Source organism: Pseudorca crassidens, chromosome 9, assembly GCF_039906515.1.
Source record: "Pseudorca crassidens isolate mPseCra1 chromosome 9, mPseCra1.hap1, whole genome shotgun sequence".
In the NCBI taxonomy this organism is placed as follows: Eukaryota; Metazoa; Chordata; class Mammalia; order Artiodactyla; family Delphinidae; genus Pseudorca; species Pseudorca crassidens.
Genome location: NC_090304.1, coordinates 79576202 through 79598028, shown reverse-complemented (window position 1 = coordinate 79598028; position 21827 = coordinate 79576202). Strand labels below are relative to the sequence as shown.

The 21827-nt window shown below is 39.7% G+C and overlaps 1 protein-coding gene across 1 annotated transcript in view; it reads left to right on the top strand.

Annotated features, from left to right (window-relative positions):
* Positions 1 to 21827, top strand: part of MMP20 (matrix metallopeptidase 20) — a 50474-nt gene that overhangs the window by 8662 nt on the left and 19985 nt on the right. The window contains exons 3-6 of the mRNA XM_067750845.1: positions 1642 to 1790; positions 3960 to 4085; positions 4882 to 5043; positions 7340 to 7481. Coding sequence (XP_067606946.1) covers positions 1642 to 1790; positions 3960 to 4085; positions 4882 to 5043; positions 7340 to 7481 — 579 coding nt within the window. The remainder of the gene's footprint in view (positions 1 to 1641; positions 1791 to 3959; positions 4086 to 4881; positions 5044 to 7339; positions 7482 to 21827) is intronic.

The window sequence follows — 21827 nt, the reverse complement described above, 5'->3', positions numbered from 1 at the left end:
CTGACCAGTCATAAAACGTAGAGTGTTACTATAAACTGTGAAGGTTACTGTGAGCGTTAAATGTGTTCTAGGCACATTTAAAAGTGCCTAGAACAAGGTCCAGCACGTAGTGTGTATTCACAGAACATTAGCTGTCATCCCTGCTGCTGTGTCGGTCTCCAGACCCTGGGTCAGGACCTCTGTCCATGTGCTCTTCCTTTCTGGTGTCGTCCCTTCTCCATCTCTGTCTTCTCCAGCCCAACACACAGGCAGCTCTGTGGGAATGGATAGCTTGTCTATAATGTGAGCGAATTTCGAGATACCAACTACACAGAGCCATGATAAATCACAGTTTCATATTATGCAGTGGGCGTGGCATATTCTGAAAACACTAAATGGTCTCTTCAAGGGTTCTTCTGGTTTCCCCCCAGACACTCTACCTCCCTCCCCCAGTCCCTGGAGTTAGAGATCTCCTTGATCCTTCTCTCTCCATTACTGAGGTTTAGCTATTTCCCATTACTGAGGTTTAGCTATTTCCCATCCTCTCTGTGGGACATGGTCCCTTCCTTTTGGACCCCCAGGATAACCACTGTTGGTTTCTGGCTGAGAATGCACCACCTGCAACAGAATAACCTAGACTACTTGTTAAATGCAGATTTCTGGATCATACATGTGTGTTTAACAAGTTTCCTAAGTAGTTATCACAAGTCCTAAACTTTGAGAACTACTGAGTAGGCCCTAAAAAACACTAGCTTTTATTCATTAGTTCATCCACTTAGCAAGTGTTTGCTAAGTGCCTACTATGTGCAAGGGCCTGGACTAGGAGCTGCAGAAAGAGAAAGTTGGCTAGGTGTCTGCTCTCAAGATTGACTCTCACAGAATTCACTTCTAACTCTGCACCCATGATTCCGTCTGAGCCCAAGGTTCTGGATGGCAGTTCCTTTCTCTCGCCCTTCTTTTACATGCTGCCAAGAGCCCCCAGCCCCTGGCCTCCAGCATGGCATGTCCTAGAAAAACACCAGCTGTCTCTGCCCACTGTTTGTCCAAAATGCTCTGTACTTTTCTGCCTTCTAATGTCATGGACAGGCCAGGATTTAATGAAAGACTCAAGCCTTTTTCAGTTCAAGTGAGCATCATTGTGAGGAGCTAGCACTTCCCCTTTAAGATACATATTATTTTAAGAAAAAACATTCCCCCATGGCCCTGGGGAAATCCTGATGGTCTCTGAACAAGAATTTGAAAACCCTCAAAACTCTGTGTTTTTATTTTTTACAATTGAAAATTTTCAGTACCTTTTGGGGAAAGAGGTCCCTTCTCAGTTAAAACCACTTTAGGGAAAATGGACTTCCGGCTACTCTTAAAGTTACACAAGGTATTATTCTTTAAAGTTAGTGATATATAATAACAATGAAAGCCAAACTGTTTCAGCACCAGATTATCTCAACTCTTTCATTTCTCCCCTTCATTTTTCTTACTGTTTAACATGTTTCAGTAATTTAACAAATATGAAAGCAAAATAAGAATTATTATTTTGGAGAAAAAAATCTAAGTTGTAGATTTATGTTCAATATTTTTATTTTTAATACAACCTTGATGTAATTCTTGCTTTCTTCACTTAGGAGCACTTACTGAAAGCAAAACATGTTCCTTCTGTTTTCACAGAATATCCAAATACACACCTTCCATGACTTCTGCAGAAGTGGACAAAGCAGTGGAGATGGCCCTGCAGGCCTGGAGTAGCGCCGTCCCTCTGAGCTTTGTCAGAATAAACTCAGGAGAAGCAGATATTATGATATCTTTTGAAACTGGAGGTACTTTGGTGCTTCTTAGATTTTGTCTACTAATCAGAGGAGAAATGTTTCAACACTTTTCCTTCTACAGTATTTAATCCATGTGATCAGCACAATCCTCCTTCACACAGTTGTGAAGGGCAGAGGACAAGGTCATGGCAAAGTCACAATCTTCGTCTGGCCAGAATATAAAACCAGAGGAGTTCTCAGCATTTCTTGTCATCATTAGACTGAGCTGCAGAATGGACTCAGCATAATCAGCTTTCATAGTGGTATTGCCCCATCAGGGACAAATGCTGTCAGATTTAACTTTCCCATTGGCTAGAAGGTCATCTGACCTCATTCTATTCCCATGATGATACCCATCGCCATATACCCCCTCCCATATTAGCCAAGGATGTCCCACCTTGAATCCTCACTGAGGATTAATTTCACAGGAGCCCTGGCAGCTTTCCCGTGCAGCAATGTTTAGGAGAGTGACTGGCATTGCCGTCTTGTCCACACTTGCATACCATCTTTTGGAGATGCCAGGCCTGCCTCCAACCTGCCCACTTCTCCATCCCCCAACTCCCCGCAGCGAGGAGTGGAGCCCTTTTCAGAGAAGCATGTCTAGTAGTAGATGATGGAAAGGCCATGTAATTCCTTTCCCCTCTCAGTTTCCTCAGAGTCAAGGTGAGTATCACTGCCTCTTCCCCTTCACAGATAACATTTCTAAGTGTCCTATTTCAAGTCCTTATCTTAATTTTAATCTGATGTCACTGGGGAAATACATGCTTAGAAGCTGGGAGAGAGAAGATCAAGTAAGTCCTGAGTGTGACCCCTTGAGAGGTGGCCCTGGGTGTGGCCTGGTCCATGGCAGATCCTGTTCTCCCAGAGGACCAAGGCCACCCCCCAGTGAACTAGCAGGGCAGTGGGCTCAGGGCAGCTCTGGAGGTGATGGAGTTAACATCTGGCTGTCTCTTGATCTTCCAAGCTTGTGCTCTGTTCCCTAAAACAGAGTTAACTAGGGACTGTGCTGCCATTTAACCAGGCCTTCAGGGCATGTAATCTGATTAAACAACATTGCACTGAAACCTGGGAAATGGCACACCAGAATTTGTTTTGTTGGTTTTTAATAAAACAAGGTATCCTCACGAAAATCCTGAAAAACTGTGAAATGTAGTTTCTATAATATCTCTCGTTTTATTCTTCCTCCTTTTCTATTATATTTGTAATGAACTTTTAATTAAATGTAGATAATAATACAAAAGCATATTAAGCTTTGAAAGTTGTAATTTTATAAACACCTTTATTGCTTTCATGAGTTTTATGCATGAAAGTATATCAAAATTACAGAGAATTTTCTTCTTTTTTTGATGCTTCCTTAAATTATATTGTGCTCTAGAAACAGAAAGCACACACTTGTTCAATTTTCTATAATTGTCTTAGTCAAATCATATTTTTGTTTGGTTTTTTGTTTTTCTTATTAATTTTATTTTTTATTGAAGTATAGTTGATTTACAATGTTGTGTTAGTTTTAGGTGTACAACAAAGTGATTCAGTTATATATATGTGTGTGTGTGTGTGTGTGTGTATATATATATATATATATATATATATATATATATATATATATACACATTCTTTTTCAGATTCTTTTCCCTTATAGGTTATTACAAAATATTGAGTATAGTTCCCTGTGCTATACAGTAGGTCCTTGTTGGTTATATTTTATATATAGTAGTGTGTATATTTAATCCCAAACTCCTAATTTATCCCTCCCCACCTAACCCCGAATCATACATTGAAAGCACTCTGCCAACGTGTTCACATTCCAGTCAGTGGACGAGGTTGCGATTGAATGACCATCTGCTCTTTCTCCTTTTGTAATCTGTGGCATGGTCATAGTCTACAGTATGCCTTGTGCCAATTAATAGACATTGCAACAAATACAATATCAAAAGAACATTTTTTATTTTTAATGCTTACTATCTTTAAAATACAAAATAACCCTTTTATTTTTTTAATGGATAGGTTACTCATTGGCATGTGAGCTTCTTCTTATAAAAAAATGAATATTGAAAAGTAAACCTATTTGTATGAGAAGTGTCAATGCTATTGAAAAAGTTTTCTGTTCACTGTGATATTAGGTACCCGTCAAAAATTGCTAGAAAGACTAAATCCTGTTGGTGTTTCTCCCCACTTGTTTAGATCACGGGGATTCCTATCCATTCGATGGGCCTCGGGGGACCCTAGCCCATGCATTTGCACCTGGAGGAGGCCTGGGAGGAGATACACATTTCGACAATGCTGAGAAGTGGACTATGGGAATGAATGGTATATATGCACAATTCACCATAACCTGGAAAATATTGTACCTTCTTCTGGGCCTCCATCATGAAACCTTGAGGTTCAACGTCCCAAGCCACCCTTTAACTAGGGGGGCTGGCTAGGAAAAACAAGTAAGCCAAAAATCCAAAAGGGAACACCGTAAGGGAAAAAGATCCACCCTCAAATGTGCTGTAGACTTTTCTGATCTCTGGTTGATAGTGTATAATCTCAAGAAGCAGCAATCCCCTACTCCACACACAGCTCAATTTTTCTTCAACTACATAATATTTTTTGATTCTTACTTGTACTTGGAAATAGGCTATATTCAGAAATGACCTGAGGGGAGTCAGTACTTTCCTGAGAAGTACGATGGGGATGGGTATAAAAGTTCTAGAACATCATGCATGTCATGTGGAAATCTTCAGTGTGAAACTTGTGTGGATAAAAGGGAGTAGGCAGGGAACTAGTAAGGCATCTGTGGCCTAAATCTAGGTATTATTGCCACTGTTAGATCTAAGGCCCTTCTTTATCAATCTACTGAGCACCATTGACAATGAACAAAATGAACTGATTTACATTTCCATCTTCTCCCACCCCCAAGCCCTTCCTAGTCAGGGTGGGGAAAACTGGACTAAAGTCAGCAAAGTTAAGTGCCAGGACAACCTACCAACCTTTGAATAACCCAGTTATGAAAAGAAAATGAATAAACTGTGATTTGGGCATAAATTCTCCTGTGAAGACAGGAAATGTTGAAAATAAAACCTTGTGCTGATGCTGTCTTTTTCTCTCTCATATTGTCTAGGTTTCAATTTATTCACCGTTGCTGCTCATGAATTTGGCCACGCACTGGGCCTGGCCCATTCCACAGACCCATCAGCACTGATGTACCCAACTTATAAGTATCAGCATCCCTATGGATTCCACCTTCCCAAGGATGATGTGAAAGGGATCCAGGCACTGTACGGTACAATCACTACGCTTTTTTTGACCACAAACCCTGAAAGTGACAGGCATTTGGTCTCCAACTTAAAGAAAGTATACTTTGTCAGAAGTTACCTACATAAGTGAAGATTAAGCTAGAAACTACAGCCCCAGCTATGCCCTCTTATGAAGAGCTTATTTACCAGATATGAGTATTGCTTTCTTTTGTAAGATGTACAATTAAATTTTACATCTTTCCTCCGGAGCATATTGGTCCCTTGATGGCCATAGAAAATACAATCATTTGTGTGTATTTTGAGTGTCGATCAGGAGTCAGACATTGGGAGAGGATGGATATTTTTTATAGTTCATATATATCACGCTTATCCATTTGCAGATAAGTGACCTTATCTTCCTAAAAATAGCAATGATAATGGTAATAACTGTACCATTCAGTCATATAGGCAATTTTCAGTTTGTAAATCATGCTCATATGAGTCATCTCCCTACCATCCTCAGGATCAGCCTGTGGGGTGTGAAATGTTTTCCTTATTCGATAGTTGAGAAAGCTGAGGCTCAAAGACGGTAACTATCCCAAAATATTCAAAATGATCTCAAGCGTTAACATTCTTTCAAAGGTAATAAAGGATTATTAGGAACTCTATATCCAATTTTGCTTAACAGAAAGAAAAATCTGTTAATCCATGAGATGAAATCTTGAAACGTCATTAGACCTTGACATTTTTTTGTGTTTGATGGATAAAAGCTGAAGAATCTAGGAAACTGACTTTTCCTTAAGCCTCAGAGCCTGGTTATTCAGGCTTTAGTTATAGGAGTTCCTCCTTTTCCTCTCAGCCTAGAAAAGGGTCTGTAGAGTCCAGCTCGCCCATGTTTCCTGCATGCCAGCCAACCCATCTGCTGCTTAGAAATGGGCACACAGATTTGGGCAGTCAGAAATGGGCACACAGAAATGGGCAGTCAGATTTTACCTGAGGCATAAAAGACAAATTTCATCCCCAAACGTGTTCGGCCAGCTGTATCCCTTCAGAGAGGGGTATATGGCAGTCCTGCTCCGGCCTTGATTGACAGGAAGAAAAAATACTGTGAATCTCTCCATATAACACATTTGGCCCTAGGACTTCAATGTGAAACACTTCCTGTGGCCACCAAGAAGAACCCACTCCAAATCCATGCCTGCCCTTTATGGGTCCTTGTGCACTAGAGAGTCACCACCATCTGATGGCCACTCTTACTCGGCCAGGAGCTGCAGCATATATTTTGATATGGCCATTTTTACACAGGTGAACAAAATGCAGAAACATGGTTTTATATTGCCAAGAAGCACACACATCAGCCACCCCTGACCACCTGAGCACCCTGATCTTTGGTAGAGTGCCTGGCAGCACACTTCTGATCTGACCAATTTCCAGTTTCTGATCTTTTCCCAAAGCTGCACCCCAGCTCAGATCTTCGCCCCATTGCTGACCCTTCTCCACCCTGATCTCACCCATCTCTCACTCTTAGTGGACCCTTCCCTATGCCTCACTCCTTCCCTGATCCTCAGCTCTGGTCACAACAAGACTCCATCAAGCACAGAGATCTGCGAGGGGCAGTGGCTCAGGCAGCCCCAGCTCACTCTTCTGTAGCTGGCAGACAGTCCTCAGGAACAGAATGGGGGATGAAAACTCACCAGCACCTCTCCCAAAGGGCGGGTCCTACATTCCAAGAGGGTCCACCAGAAGATAACTTTAAATGACAAACACTTCCAAGGTACTTCAGTGCCCCAAGAATTTGCTCAGTCTCTTCTGGGTGCCTAAGAAAAGGCTTGTGCACAGGGAAGGACACCCAGAAGTTGTTTGAAAACAATAAGAAAACACACAAGAAAGTTATAATCTTATTGAGAACAAGAGTACTTAATTATCAAAAAGAAAAAAAATCAGAGGCAATTTTCAAAATAGATTCCTAATTTGAAACACCCATAGCTATCAAAGAAATTATGCATAGTAATGAAATTAATAGTTACCATTTTTGGAACTTTTATTATATGCCCAGCACTCCACTAAGTGCTTTTTAGGCATTATTTAATTCTCACAAAAACCTTCTGAGGTAGGTACCATTATTGCCCCATTTTACTATGAGGAAACGGAGGCTTAGAGAGGTTCACCTGTATCACACAAGTCAGCAACTAATGAAGCCGGGATTCAAACCCAGGTCTGCCTGTCATCGACAGCCATGCTCTTTATTACCTTGTCATATACAGTGAAAGCAGGTCCCTGGAGCAGAAGTGAACAGACTCTACATTCCTGGTACCATTTTGACCAAGTTGCTTTGAATCCTAGGACCTCGGAAGACATTCCCAGGGAAGCCCGCTGTGCCCCACAGCCCCCCTCATAATCCTTCTATCCCCGACCTCTGTGACTCCAGCTCAGCCTTTGATGCTGTGACAATGCTGGGAAAGGAGCTCCTGTTCTTCAGGGACCGGTAAGCATTAAGACATGCCACCAACTCTTATCAGAACTCAGCTCCGTATCCAGACACACGTCACTCTAGAGGACCTTGTTGCTGCCATGGGTGGCAATCATGCAGAAGTGCTGTCCTGTGTGGCATCTGGATGGGAGGCAGGAGTCTTTGGGGAGATATGGAACTGCCAAAACCCAAAGAGCACCTACTGTGCTCTTGCCACTGTACTGTTTTTGGTATGAGTACAGTGTTTCTTCTAACCTTTTTCACTGTGAAGCAGAGTTAGAATCCCAAATTTACAGATGAAGACAGAAGCTCAGGAGAACATGTAACTTCACAAAGTAACACAGTTGTATTAAGTGGCTGAGTTATGACACCAGCCCAGATTTATCTGATGTCTGTTTTGCTCACCACTGTATCCCTAGTGAGAGCACATAGTATATTCTCAATAAATATTTGTTAATGGGGGTTGGATAGATGGAAAGATGGACAGAGAGGTTGTTGCAAGAATGGATGGATTCATGGATGGATGGATGGATAGTCAGGTGGATAGATAGATGGGTGGATGGTTCTAAAGTTAGTATTCTTCCTAAACGCTTCTTTCTCAAGGCCTCCTGACTTTTCAACTATCAGCTGTCAGAAAGCACAGAGAAGGAGGCAATATTGGTGGGTGTTTAGTTACAGCTTTAGTTACTCAAGAATACCCTGAGGTTTGAGTTTCTATTACTGTTGTTTTAGGAATGTTTCTTTTGGGCTTACTAATAGAAGTTTCAGTAGTTCTGTGAGTTGTAAAGAATGATGAGATAGCATTGGTATTTAACTTTAATAGCATAGGAGATTGAGTAATTTACGACACTAGAGATCCTGGGTTTTTAGTGAAGATACTATAGGAGCTATAGGAGTAGCTATAGTATCAGATACAGCTATGATTAGTGGTGGTAGGTGGTTGATCTTTATTTTTTAGTATTTTTATTGTTATGGAGATTATTCATCAAAAGAAAATAAGTATGGGGCTTCCCTGGTGGCGCAGTGGTTGAGAATCTGCCTGCCAATGCAGGGGACACGGGTTCGAGCCCTGGTCTGGGAAGATCCCACATGCCACGGAGCAACTGGGCCCGTGAGCCACAATTACTGAGTCTGTGTGTCTGGAGCCTGTACTCCACAACAAGAGAGACCGCGATAGTGAGAGGCCCATGCACCGCAATTAAGAGTGGCCCCCACTTGCCACAACTAGAGAAAGCCCTAGCACAGAAACGAAGACCCAACACAGCCATAAATAAATAAATAAATAAATAATTTTTTAAAAAAAGTAAGTTTAACATTAGTGTAATAAGGAAAAAGAGGAAAATTAAACATTTTTGGTTTGAAATTGATGTAGAAATTTTTTTTTTAATATTTATTTATTTGGTTGTGCCGGGTCTCAGTTACGGCAGGTGGGCTCCTTAGTTGAAGCTTGCCAGCTCCTTGTTGTGGCATGCAAGCTCTTAGCTGCGGCCTGCATACAGGATCTAATTCCCTGACCAGGAATCGAATCCAGACCCCTGCATTGGGAGCACGGAGTCTTAACCACTGCACCACCAGGGAAGTCCCAATGTGGAAGTTTTTATCTGAAGATAAGAAGTAGTTTCTGGAATAAAGTTTTCTATCAAAATTAAATGTAATATTAATGATGCTAACTTTTTGGCTTGCTGAAATGTTGATGAATGGTGACAGACAGTGAGTAATAATCGGAAAAACCCTGAAGAGGTTGGAAAATTTATACAGGTGCAAAGGGGAATTAAATTTTAGGTTTTGTGTTACAAAGTTAAGTTCAAGTGCTAGAATAAAACCTGAAACAGCTACAGGGAGAGCTGCTCATTTTAGGTCGTAGGGCATAGTTGTTGGGGTAATCTTGTTGGAAGTAAAAAATCTAGTGAAAATGCTTCTGATTGAAAGGTGTTTAATAGAATCGATTAGGAGAGGATTATTTTCATTCATTAGAATTAGTGTTGAAAAATGAGGTTGTGCTAGACAGGTGAAGAAAATAATTTGAACACTATAGGCAGCTGCTAGGGAAGTAGCAACAAGAGTAAATAATAGGGCTCAGGCATTGGTGTACAGTGTGTTAGCAGTTTGATAATTAAGGCTTTGGAGTAAAAGCCTGTAAGGGAAGGCCTACCTGTGAGCTCTAGGCTTCTGATAATAAGTGAGGTTGAAGTAAAGGGTAAAGCTCTAAATAAGCTGCCTATTTTTCAGGTGTCTCTTTCATTAAGTTACAAATAATAGACCCAGAGCATATAAATAACATGGAATTTAAAAATACACGTGTGCAGATGTGAAGGGTGCTAAGTATGGTTGGGTAATACCAATGGTAACTATTAGGCCTAACTGGCTTGAAGTAGAGAAGACAACAGTCTGCTTGATGTCATTTTGCTGTGAATAGTTAGTGTGGTGATAGCACCTAGACAGAGTGTCAGTGTTTTGAATAGTTTTATTATTTTCTATCAATGGTAAAACAAATTAGTAAAAAGACACCTGTTTCAACTCTTGTGTTTGAATGATGCTGAGGCTGTTGCTGGGCTTCCTGTGGCTGAGGGAAGTCGTGGGTGAGGCCAAGCTGGAAGCCCCCTTACTAGAAGCAGATAATGACCAAGGTTAAACATGAAGATGTGTTGGAAATCTCATGAGTTTAAATTAAATTGTTCCTTGTTTCCTCGTTCTGTGGCTTCTCAGGGAGCATAATTACTTCTCTCCTTGGACAGCAAGAGAAACATCCCAACTCTCACCTCCACTCCTCCCCTTACTGGGGACTGAATTCAACCACATCAGAATAAGCAGAGGTGGCTCAGGCCTATGCATGTGTGACATTATTTTTTATTCTTTTTTCTTCATTGGAAAAGTGGTCGTTGAGCTCATACAGAGTGTTAAAAACTGTTGTAGGGACTGAAGCTATAAAGATGGATCAATAGTCCCCTTGCTTTTGTACACTTCAGGGTTAGATGAGGGAGAGGGACATTCAAAAAGCACTGCCATCTGTGTGCTCATGTGCACATTTAGACAGAGAGAAAACGTCCTGGTGTCTCTTTTTATAAGAGCACTAATCCCATCAGCCCCACCCTCATGACTTCATCAAACCCTAATTACCTCCCACTGGTCCCATCCAAATACCATCACACCATCACATTGGGGGTTGGGATGAATTACGGGAAGACACAAACATTCAGCTCATAACACAGAGTAATCACATTGTTAAATATGTTATTGGATGTCCATCCAGACTTTTTCTCTGGGTAGAGATTTATTGTAAATATGGGAGGGAGACAGGGATGTCCACAAAAGTGGGATTTTGTAATGTGCTGGATGTGCTGATTTGTACATTTTTTCACTCAATTATCTCTCATGTTTCCATGTCAATGAATTTTAATTTTCATCTTTATTTTATGTATGTATATATTATCCTAATATACAGATCTGTCCTAACTTATTTAACCAATCCCAAATTAATGAACATCTGGATTGTTTCTGATTTTTAAAAATTAGGAACAGCTTCAATAATGAATGGGCATCGGATTTTCAAAGGCAAATGAGAGGAAAGCCCAGGAACTCAGGCCTTAGACTTAGGCTAAGTTGGTTTAAATCTGGCCATGCTTCTTTCTGATCAGGTGACACTGGGCAACTAATGTGCCAGACACGCAGTAAGCATTCAGTAAAAGGCAGTTACTATATTTAGGAGTGGAAATCAAAAAACATGTACAACAGATTAGGGATTAGAAACAACCTGAGGTATTTTTAATTATTATCTTTTTTATTAAGACTTATTGATTATTTACTTTATTTTTATTGTTTATAACCAAAAAGTAAACCAAAGGGGAATCAGTAAACGTTGACCCAGGAGTGATAGGCAAGGCACAGAGCAGGAATCCTGGACACCGTGCAAGATGACATCAGCTTCATCTGAGGGATAACCTTGTCAGACTCTGCTGCCCATACAAGTGCATGTAGCACTTGTGCCCCAGTGCAGCACACAGCTTACTCTTTTGGTAATATCAATGTTTGTGATAGAGGCAAAGGAGACAGTGCAGTCAAAGGTATTATGCCCTTTCATGCAATTATAATTGTTTTCTTAAAAAAGCAAAAGAAAATTTTTTTAACCTTCTGTTTATCAAACTGTGAGCATTCAAAAATTGCCATGACTAAGTGAAGATAATACATCCTTTGACTAAATCTTGACTGTAAATACTGAGGGTGGTAACAGAATAGAAAGGGAGGCATAGATATAAGGGACATTTAGAAAGGAGTGGTTAGGGAAGGGATTAAAGAAAGCGAACTTGTATCTGCTCAGCCATCACCTTGTCATCTTCTCCCATTTCTGATCTGATGAGCTATTGCGGTAGGGCAGGTAATACCAAAGGTCTAGGAGGAGCTAGAAGGAGCCAGCAGTGGTACCCTTTCAACACTGGAATTGCCACTGACCCAACGTGGGACTTGGAACCTCTATTTCTCCTCTTTAAAATGAGGTGTTGTCTGATATTCATAGCGACTTCAGTGTGTCCAGTACTTACTGTGCTAAGCTCTTTGTTATCAACTCCTTACAACACCCCTGTAAGGTATGGATTATTATTCCTTTTTTATTAGACATAGAAAAGATAACTGGTTCAAGCTCACACCCACACCCACACTGTCCTCTGCTAGAGCCCATGCTCCTAACCTCCCTGCCTAACCACCTCCTAAGGTGCTGTCCAGAGCTAGAATCCCATGGCTCTGATCTCCTACCAGCTGTCACCAAAAGTCCCCAAGTGCTTGCTAAGCCTGGACAAAGAACAAAGAATTCTTTCAAGCCACAGCCATCATGGCAACCTGGGGGCCAAGATGAAAGAGTTCCCAGTCTGTTCTCTCCCACCTGCCAGCCTGGAATTCCCCATCACCAACAATAACCTGTTGATGAGACATTTCAGGCTGTGGATGTAATAACCACACAGTTTGTTTCCAAAGCAAGATGGAATGCAGTGTGTTTTAAAGTCACTGTGAGATTGTTGCAGTGTATAAATGTACATTGGTACATTCAAATGTTCTGTTTGAAGAGAAATAAACTTCAGCTATAATAAGTTGAAAGTCATAAGTATATATTACTTTCATATATATATAAATATATGTATATATTTAATTCATATAGATTTCTCTTTATAATAGATGACAAAATATTAAAGTTATCCCAGATTTCCTCGAGGTGACTGGAACTCCAGTCATACCCAAATGATATTTGCATCTCTCTGATTATTCTCGATTTTACATGATATAATTTAACGATAAAATCAAGAATATCACAATCAGCTATAGACCTTAGAAGAATAATAGCATTTTACATATGGAATAAGCATAAAGGTTGATCATGTCCTAATCCTTCATTTTGGAGATAAGAAAGCTAGGCCCAGGTCTCTCAGCCCAGCAGACCCTCCACTGCAACCCAGGTCTGCTGACTCATGATGCTGAGTCTATCTTATCACTCACATAGATAACCTCTGACTGTGTAATGGAACTATGAAGAGAACTCTGAATTTTGACTTGAATGAATGAATGCTCTTTGACTGGAATGCATTTGGAGTGAGTAGGAAAAGCACTTTGGGGCGGCTCCTGTTCTCCTGGGCCCTTGGCCTGTGGGTTGGGTAAAGAGCCACAATCTTTACCCAACCTTCAGGGTAAAGAAGGAGGAGGTTCTAGACTATCCAGGTTTCCCAAAAATGTTTGCTAGGCTTCTCCACATTCTGTTTTATTCTCAAAATAGGATTCTTTATTTAAAAACATCTGTCAATCACTAATTGTCACATTTGAAAGACGTTATGTATACTAGATTCGAATGGAAAGAAATATGGTTAAGAGTCATGCAAGCAGGGATTGAAGAGAAGGGCGAATGTAAGAGGCATCCTGAAGGAGTCACCAGCAGGACTCGGACACTGATTTGGTGAGAACAATGGAAAAGGAAGCAGCATGGCCCACATAGATAGGAAAATCCAAAAGACTTATGGGACAAATGAAGAAAAACTCAATTTTAGATGTGTCGAATTTAAGGTGATGACAATTCTAGTGGGGTTTTATAGAAATAAGCCAGTGCTCGGGGAGAGATCACAGTCGGAGGCTTCATAGGTTATAGAATCTCCCACATGGAGGAGGCACTGAAAGATTTGAAAATAAACTCTAATAATTATAATAACAATGATCATTTACAATGTGCTGTGTGTTCTGCTAAGCATTTAATAGACATCTGCTCATTTAATCCACACTGTTCTTTTTCCCAGCTAGAATTTTTAACCTAGGTCTACTTGACTTCAGAGGCAGAATCCCTATAATGGAGCCCCAGATAAACCAGGGAAAAGAGAATTATCTTTTCTATAAGTGATCAATAGTGGACAATGCTGCTGAGGTCACCAGACTGAGGACTGAAGAACAGGACTGACTGGCCAGGATGATGAAGAGATGTAGTTTTAGTGGCATAGTAAGGAATGAACCCAGATCCCGAGGAGTGAAAAGGCAAATGGTGTGGAGCAAAGGGTAATGGTAGATATAGGTCATTCATTTGGAGAATCTTGTTAATAACAAAGAGTTAAGATAATAGCTGGAAGAGGCAGCAGGGTCAAATGAGGATTTTTTTCAAGATGAGAAATACCTGGGCACATTTGAAAACATGAAAAGGAGCCAATGAAGAAAAAGAAATGCAAAGCACTTTGGGAAGGAGGGACAATAAAATCAGTAACCTCTGCTATTAGATGGCACCATTGGAACCTAGCATTTCCCAGGGTTCCGTGGGCTTGAGGAAAGCTTGCACAGCTAAAGAGGAGGTCTTCCTCCTTCAGTCTCCCTGGGGATCTTTCTTTTCTGGCTATAAGGTTGCATCACTGAAAGTCAACACAGGCATTGTATTTACTTAGACTGATTCTCTGTTATGTACTACAAATTCAGACAAAGAGGCAGAAGGTGTATTAAGATTGCTGATTCACTGCCATTTCTTCTGAACACCCTCCTTCTGACTAAGGACGAGGTTCTTTACATCTTCACAGGTTACGGCTTATAAATATGGATCTCTGTAGGCTCCTCAGATGGGTATAAACACTTAATTTAAGGACACTGTGCACAGCTTTGGCTATTTTAACCACTGTCTACATGTGGGTTTTTAATTTTATAAGCTCTGTTTCTCGTGGGTTCAGTGAGATGGATGATTCATGTCTGATTTTTGGCCTCTGAAACATCCTCATATAAACAGCCCTGGTTAGTGAGCTCCCCTCAAATGAATGGCTTCTTGGCCAATGATGTGACTGTCTGTACTTCAAATTTTCCAGTGACAAAATTTTATATCAGCGAGACAAATTTAGAAGGAAACTTATCTCTACTGATAAACTCTAAGTTTTACATAATTAAAAAATTTGTAGAGTAAAAACATGTCTCTTTAAAGTATTTACAAATAATTGTAAGAGTAGTCCAGAGTTTATAAAATGCTTTAATATGCATTGTCTCAATTGATCCTTTGAAATATTAGCACAGGTTTATTATTATTATCATTCTTATTTGACAGAAAGAAACTGACTCCCAGAAAAATTAAGTAACCCATACAAGGTCACACATCCAATAATAAAACAAGGTCTCCAGCACCCCTTTCTTCTTTCACTGAACTACAGTGTCCAGTCTCAGGGGAGAGAAGCATCAGTTCAACTGAGAGCATCAAAATGATAAAAAGAAGAAAGACACCTATTCCCCTGAAACTAGGGAACAGAGTGACAGAGAAGAAGAGAGTCAAGGAGAGTAAGGGGTGAAGACAGTAGAAAATGAAAGCACCCATCAGCTCCTGCTGGATTACCTTGACAGTCAGCAAAGAAGAGGTGAATGTCTCTCCTGAAAATGAAAGACTGAGGGGATCGGTTTAGGCAAATGGGGAGTGAAAACAGTGGGGTAAAACAAAAAAAGAAAAGTTCAACAAATATGAATCAAGTCCCAGATGTGCCAGGCACTTGCTAAGCCTGAGAATACATAGATGAATCATACATGACCTTGCTCCAAGGAGCTCACAGGACTGGCAAAGAGGTTCAAGAATGTTACCAGTGACTTCATCTCAAACTTGATGATTTAATTGCTGTTCTTTAGTAAAAGAGAATGAAAATTTCAGAGAATATGAAAACTGATCATTAGATGAGTTCCACACAACCCTCTGACACCCATTTATCTAGCCAACAGATATTTATTGAGCCCTGACTATCTGCCAGGCACAGCAGTGGCTCCTGGCTACACAAAGATAAACAGTGCAGTTAAATATTTATCAGCAGGTCTATAATATCAATAAACTCCATTGTTTTGCCCTCCTTATCAAAGAGCAGGTTACAGACTGTTGATATGATCTGTTTATTTTCATTACCAGTTCCAATACATCCTGCAGCTGTTTTTTTTATAATTGATGTATAGTTGATTTACAACGTGTGTTAGTTTCAGGTGTACAGCAAAGTGATTCAGTTATACACACATGTATATCTATTCTTTTTCAGATTCTTTTCTGTTATAGGTTATTACAAAAATTTGAGTATAGCTCCCTGTGCTATACAGTAGGTCCATGTTGGTTATCTGTTTTATATATAGTAGTGTGTATATGTTAATCTAAAACTCTTAATTTATCCCTCCTCACTTTCCCCTTTGATAACCATAAGTTCGTTTTCTGTGTCTGTGGGTTTATTTCTATTTTGTATATAAGTTCATTTGTATCATTTTTTAGATTCCACATATAAATGATATCATATGATATTTGTCTTTATCCATCTGGCTTACTTCACTTAGTGTGATAATCTCTGGGTTCATCCATGTAGCTGCAAATGGCATTATTTCATTCTTTTTTATGGCTGGGTAATATTCCATTGTATATATATACAACATCTTCTTTATCCTTTCATCTGTCCATGGACATTTACACTGCTTCAGTGTCTTGCCTATTGAAAATAGTGCTGCAATGAACACTGGGTGCATGTATCATTTCAAATCATGGATTTCTCCAGATATATACCCAGGATTGGAATTGCAGGATCACACGTAGCTCTATTTTTAGTATTTTGAGGAACCTCCATACTATTCTCCATAGTGGCTGTACCAGTTTATATTCCTACCAGCAGAGTGGGAGAGTTCCTTTTCTCAAAACCTTCTCCAGCATTTATTATTTGTAGACTTGTTGATGATGGCCATTCTGACCAGTGTGAGGTGATACCACATTGTAGTTTTGATTTACATTTCTCTAATTATTAGCAAAGTTGAGCATCTTTTCATGTGTCTTTTGGCCATCTATATGTCTTCTTTGGAGAAATGTCAATTTAGATCTTCTGCCCATTTTTTGACTGGGTTGTTTTTTTAATATTGAAATACTTGTATATTTTGGAGGTTAATCTCTTGTCGGTCACATCAATTGCAAATATTTTCTCCCATTCTGTAGGTTGTCTTTTCATTTTGTTTATGGTTTTCTTTGCTGTGCAAAAGCTTTTAAGTTTAATTAGGTCCCATATGTTTATTTTTGTCTTTATTTCTGTTACTCTAGGAGATGTATCCAAAAAGATATTGCTGCAATTTATGCCTATGTTTTTCTCTAAGAGTTTTATAGTTTTATAGTCTTACATTTAGGTCTTTAATCCATTTTGACTTTATTTTTGTGTGTGATGTTAGAGAATGTTCTAATTTCATTGTTTTACATGTAGCTGTCCAGTTTTCCCAGCATCACTTATTGAAGAGACTGTCTTTTCTTCATGGTATATTCTTGCCTCCTTTATCAAAGATAAGGTGACCATAGGTGCATGGGTTTATTTCTGGGCTTTCTATCCTGTTCCATTGATCTCTATTTCTGTTTTGGTAACAGTACCGTTACTGTAGCTTTGTAGTATAGTCTGAAGTCAGGGAGTCTGATTCCTCCAGTTCTGTTTTTCTTTCTCAAGATTGCTTTATCTATTTGGGTCTTTTGTGTTTCCATACAAATTTTAAAATTCTTTTGTTCTGGGCTTCCCTGGTGGCGCGGTGGTTGAGGGTCCGCCTGCCAGTGCAGGGGACGTGGGTTCAAGCCCTGGTCCAGGGGGATCCCACATGCCGCGGAGCAGCTAAGCCTGTGCGCCACAACTGCTGAGGTCCGCGCGCCTAGGGCCCATGCTGTGCGGCAGGAGAGGCCACCACAGTGAGAAGCCCGCACACCGCAACAAAGACAAAACACAGCCAAAAATAAATAGATAAATTTATTTTTTAAAAAATTATTTTGTTCTAGTTCTACAAAAAAAAGCCATGGTAATTTGATAGGGATTGCATTGAATCTGTAGATTGCCTTGGGTATTATAGTCATTTTGACAATATTGATTCTTCCAATCCAAGAACATGGTATATCTTTCTATCTGTTTGTATCATCTTTGATTTTTTTCATCAGTGTCTTACAGTTTTTGGAGTACAAGTCTTTGCCTCCTTAGGTAGGTTTATTCCTAGGTATTTTATTCTTTTTGATGTGATGGTAAATGGGAGTGTTTCCTTAATTGCTCTTCCTGAGGTTTTGTTGTTAGTGTATAGGAATGCAAGAGATTTCTGTGTGTTAATTTTGTATCCTGCAACTTTACCAAATTCATTGATGAGCTCTAATAGTTTTCTGGTAGTGTCTTTAGGATTTTCTATGTATAGTATCATATCATCTGCAAACAGTGACTGTTTTACTTCCTTTCCAATTTGGATTCCTTTTATTTCTTTTTCTTCTCTGCTTGCCATGGCTAGGACTTCCAAAACTATGTTAAATAAAAGTGGCAAGAGTGGGCATCCTTGTGTTGTTCCTGATCTTAGAGGAAATGCTTTCAGCTTTTCACTGTTGAGTATGATGTTATTAGCTGTGGGTTTGTCATATAAGGCCTTTATTATGTTGAGGTTCCCCCTATGCCCACTTTCTGGAGCATTTTTATCATAAATCGATGTGGAATTTTATCAAAAGCTTTTTCTGTGTCTGTTGATCATATGATTTTTTTTTTTGGGGGGGGTGCGCGGGCCTCTCACTGCTGTGGCCTCTCCCGTTGCGGAGCACAGGCTCCGGACACGCAGGCTCAGCGGCCACGGCTCACGGGACCAGCCGCTCCATGGCACGTGGGATCTTCCCTGACCGGGGCACGAACCCGTGTCCCCTGCATCGGCAGGCAGACTCTCAACCACTGCGCCACCAGGGAAGCCCGATCATATGATTTTTATTCTTCAATTTGTTAATGTGGTATATCACACTGATTTGCAGATATCAAAAATTCCTTGCACCCCTGGGATAAATCCCACTTTATCATGGTGTATGATCCTTTGAATGTATTGTTGGATTCGGTTTGCTAGTATTTTGTTGAGGATTTTTGCATCTATGTTAATCAATGATATTGGTCTATAATTTTCTTTTCTGTGTGGTATCTTTTACTCATTTTGGTATCAGGGTGATTGTGGCCTCATAGAATGAGTTCAGCTGAATGGAGAACAGAGTATCTGTTCTATTTTTGAGTGTACAGGCGATTGTTTCTATGAAAATGGGTTTATCTAAGAAAGGTCTTGTTATGTCTTGCTGCCCTGAATCCCCTTTCAAAGCCTACTTCTTTTATTAACACTTTCCACAGGGTGTTCGTGGGGTTAATGACTTTCTGTACGTTTGTCCTGAGGGCCCAGGTGCAAGGGAGGCAGCTCCTGGTTTTACTCTACTCAGCCCATCATCTGAAAATTCCAGAAGCGAACCAAGTGTGAGGCTGGAGATGCCGGGCTTCAGTTACGAGGGTCTTCAAAATATTAGCCTTAGGAGAAGTAGCCTTAAAATAAGAATGGATGTACACAGTTACTTCAGGTGTAAGTCTCAAAAACAACGTTCCTTAGTAATGGGGCTGGCCCAAGCTTTGGCTATCAAAAAGTAAAACACTCTTTAGTATGTAAATTAATTCTTAAAAGATGTGTGGACAGTATTGAATCGCCAACAACCTGTTATTTGAATGGCTGGAACATGGTTAAGTTCAAGTTGGCACAGGCGTAGATAGACGGTAACAGCGACCCGCTGTGAGTACCCACTGCTTCATTCCAGCCGCAAATGAGGACGCGTGGGGCCATCCCACCTCCAAGGTTTCCCTGTTGCGCTTTAACACAGTTGTAAGAGGTTCACGGCAATATAATAGTTAATGAACTTTCAGTTTAAATTGTGTACATTTTTAAATTGTAAGATTTTTACTGTATATTGATGCATAGTGTGATTCAATAAACTGCTTTTAATTTAAAAACTATTTAATATTCAAAATAAATATAGTTATATATTTATAGAAAAATTAAAAAAAGAAGTGTTCCTTCCTCTGCAATTATTTGGAGTAGTTTGAGGATAGGTGTTAACTCTTCTCTAAATGTTTGGTAGAATTCACCTGTGATCCTGGACTTCTATTTGTTGAGAGTTTTTAAATCACAGATTCAATTTCAGTACTTGTGATTGATCTGTTCATATTCTCTATTTCTTCCTGGTTCAGCCTTGGGAGATTGTACCTTTCTAAGAATTTGTCCATTTCTTCTAGGTTGTCCTTTTTTTTTCGGTACTCGGGCCTCTCACTGTTGTGGCCTCTCCCGTTGCAGAGCACAGGCTCTGGGCGTGCAGGCTCAGCTGCCATGGCTCACGGGCCCAGCCGTTCCGCGGCATGTGGGATCCTCCCGGACCGGAGCACAAACCCGCGTCCCCTGCATCGGCAGGCGGACTCTCAACCACTGCGCCACCAGGGAAGCCCCTAGGTTGTCCATTTTATCAGCATATAGTTGCTTGTCTCTCATGATCCTTTGTATTTCTGTGGTGTCAGTTGTAACGTCTCTTTTTTCATTTCTAATTTTATTGATTTGGGCCCTCTCCCTTTTTTGTCTTGATGAGTCTGGCTAAAGGGTTATCAATTTTGTTTATCTTTTCAAAGAAGCTTTTCATTTCATTGATCTTTGCTATTGTTTTCTTCCTTTCTATTTCATTTATTTCTGCTCTGATCTTAATAATTTCTTTCCTTCTACTAACTTTGGGCTTTGTTTGTTCTTCTTTCTATAGTTGCTTTAGGTGTAAGGTTAGGTTGTTTATTTGAGATTTTTCTCATTTCCTGAGGTAAGCTTGTATCACTATAAACCTCCCTCTTAGAATTGCTTTTGCTGAGTCTCACAGGGTTTGGATCATCATGTTTTCATTTTCATTTGTCTCTAGGTATTTTTTGGTTTCCTCTTTGATTTCTTCAGTGATCCATTGTTGTTTAGTAGCATATTGTTTAGCCTCCACGTGTTTGTGTTTTTTTTAGTTGATTTCTAATCTCATAGCATTGTGGTAGGAAAAGATGCTTGATATGATTTCAATTTTCTTAAATTTACTGAGGCTTGCTTTGTGGCCCAGCATGTGATGTGTTCTGGAGAATGTTCCATGTGCACTGGAAAAGAATGTGTGTTCTGATGCTTTTGGATAGAATGCTCTATAAATATCAATTAAGTTAATCTGTCATTAATGTGTCATTAAAGCCTGTGTTTCATTATGGGTTTCTGTCTGGATGATCTGTCCATTGACATAAATGAGGCAATAAAGTCCCCCACTATTATTGTGTTACTGTCAATTTCTCCTTTTATGTCTGTTAACATTTGCCTTATATATTGAGGTGCTCCCATGTTGGGTTCATATATATTTACAATTGTTATATCTTCTTTTTGGGTTGATCCCTTGCTCATTACATAGTGTCTTCTTTGTCTCTTGTAACAGTCTTTATTTTAAAGTCTATTTTTTCTCTGATGAGTGTTGCTACTCCAGCTTTCTTTTGATTTCCATTTGCATAGAATACATTTTTACATCCCCCTTAGCTGTTCCTTTACAACAGTTTTATAGATTTTCATTTTGCTTATATTTTAAATCCATTTACAGCTGTATTAGGAGGTTACTTGCTATACATTTTTTGTCAATTTTAATTTATTAATTATTGTAATCTATAGCTCTAAGTTTGTAAATCCTCTGAATATGTGTTCTATTGCTTTATTACCCAGTAGACATAATTTTTCTTCATTAATGTACTGAAATTTTTCATGAGTACAGATTCTTTTGGAATTTGTGATACTTTACACACATATATCACATATAGGTAGTGTTTATTACTACCTTATACATACAGTGTATACATTATAATATGTCTAAGTGTTTTAACTAAGGTTTCTTAACTTTGGCACTTACTGATATTTTGGGCCAGACTGGTCTTTGTCATGTTGGGCTGTCCTGTGCATTGTAGGATGTAAACTAAAATGTCACCCCTTGTCTTCACTAGACTCCAGTAGCATTGCTCCCCCTGCCCACTTTTCTCATTTCTTCATCCCCACTATTATAATTGCCTGAAAGCCACGCTTTGTGCCTTA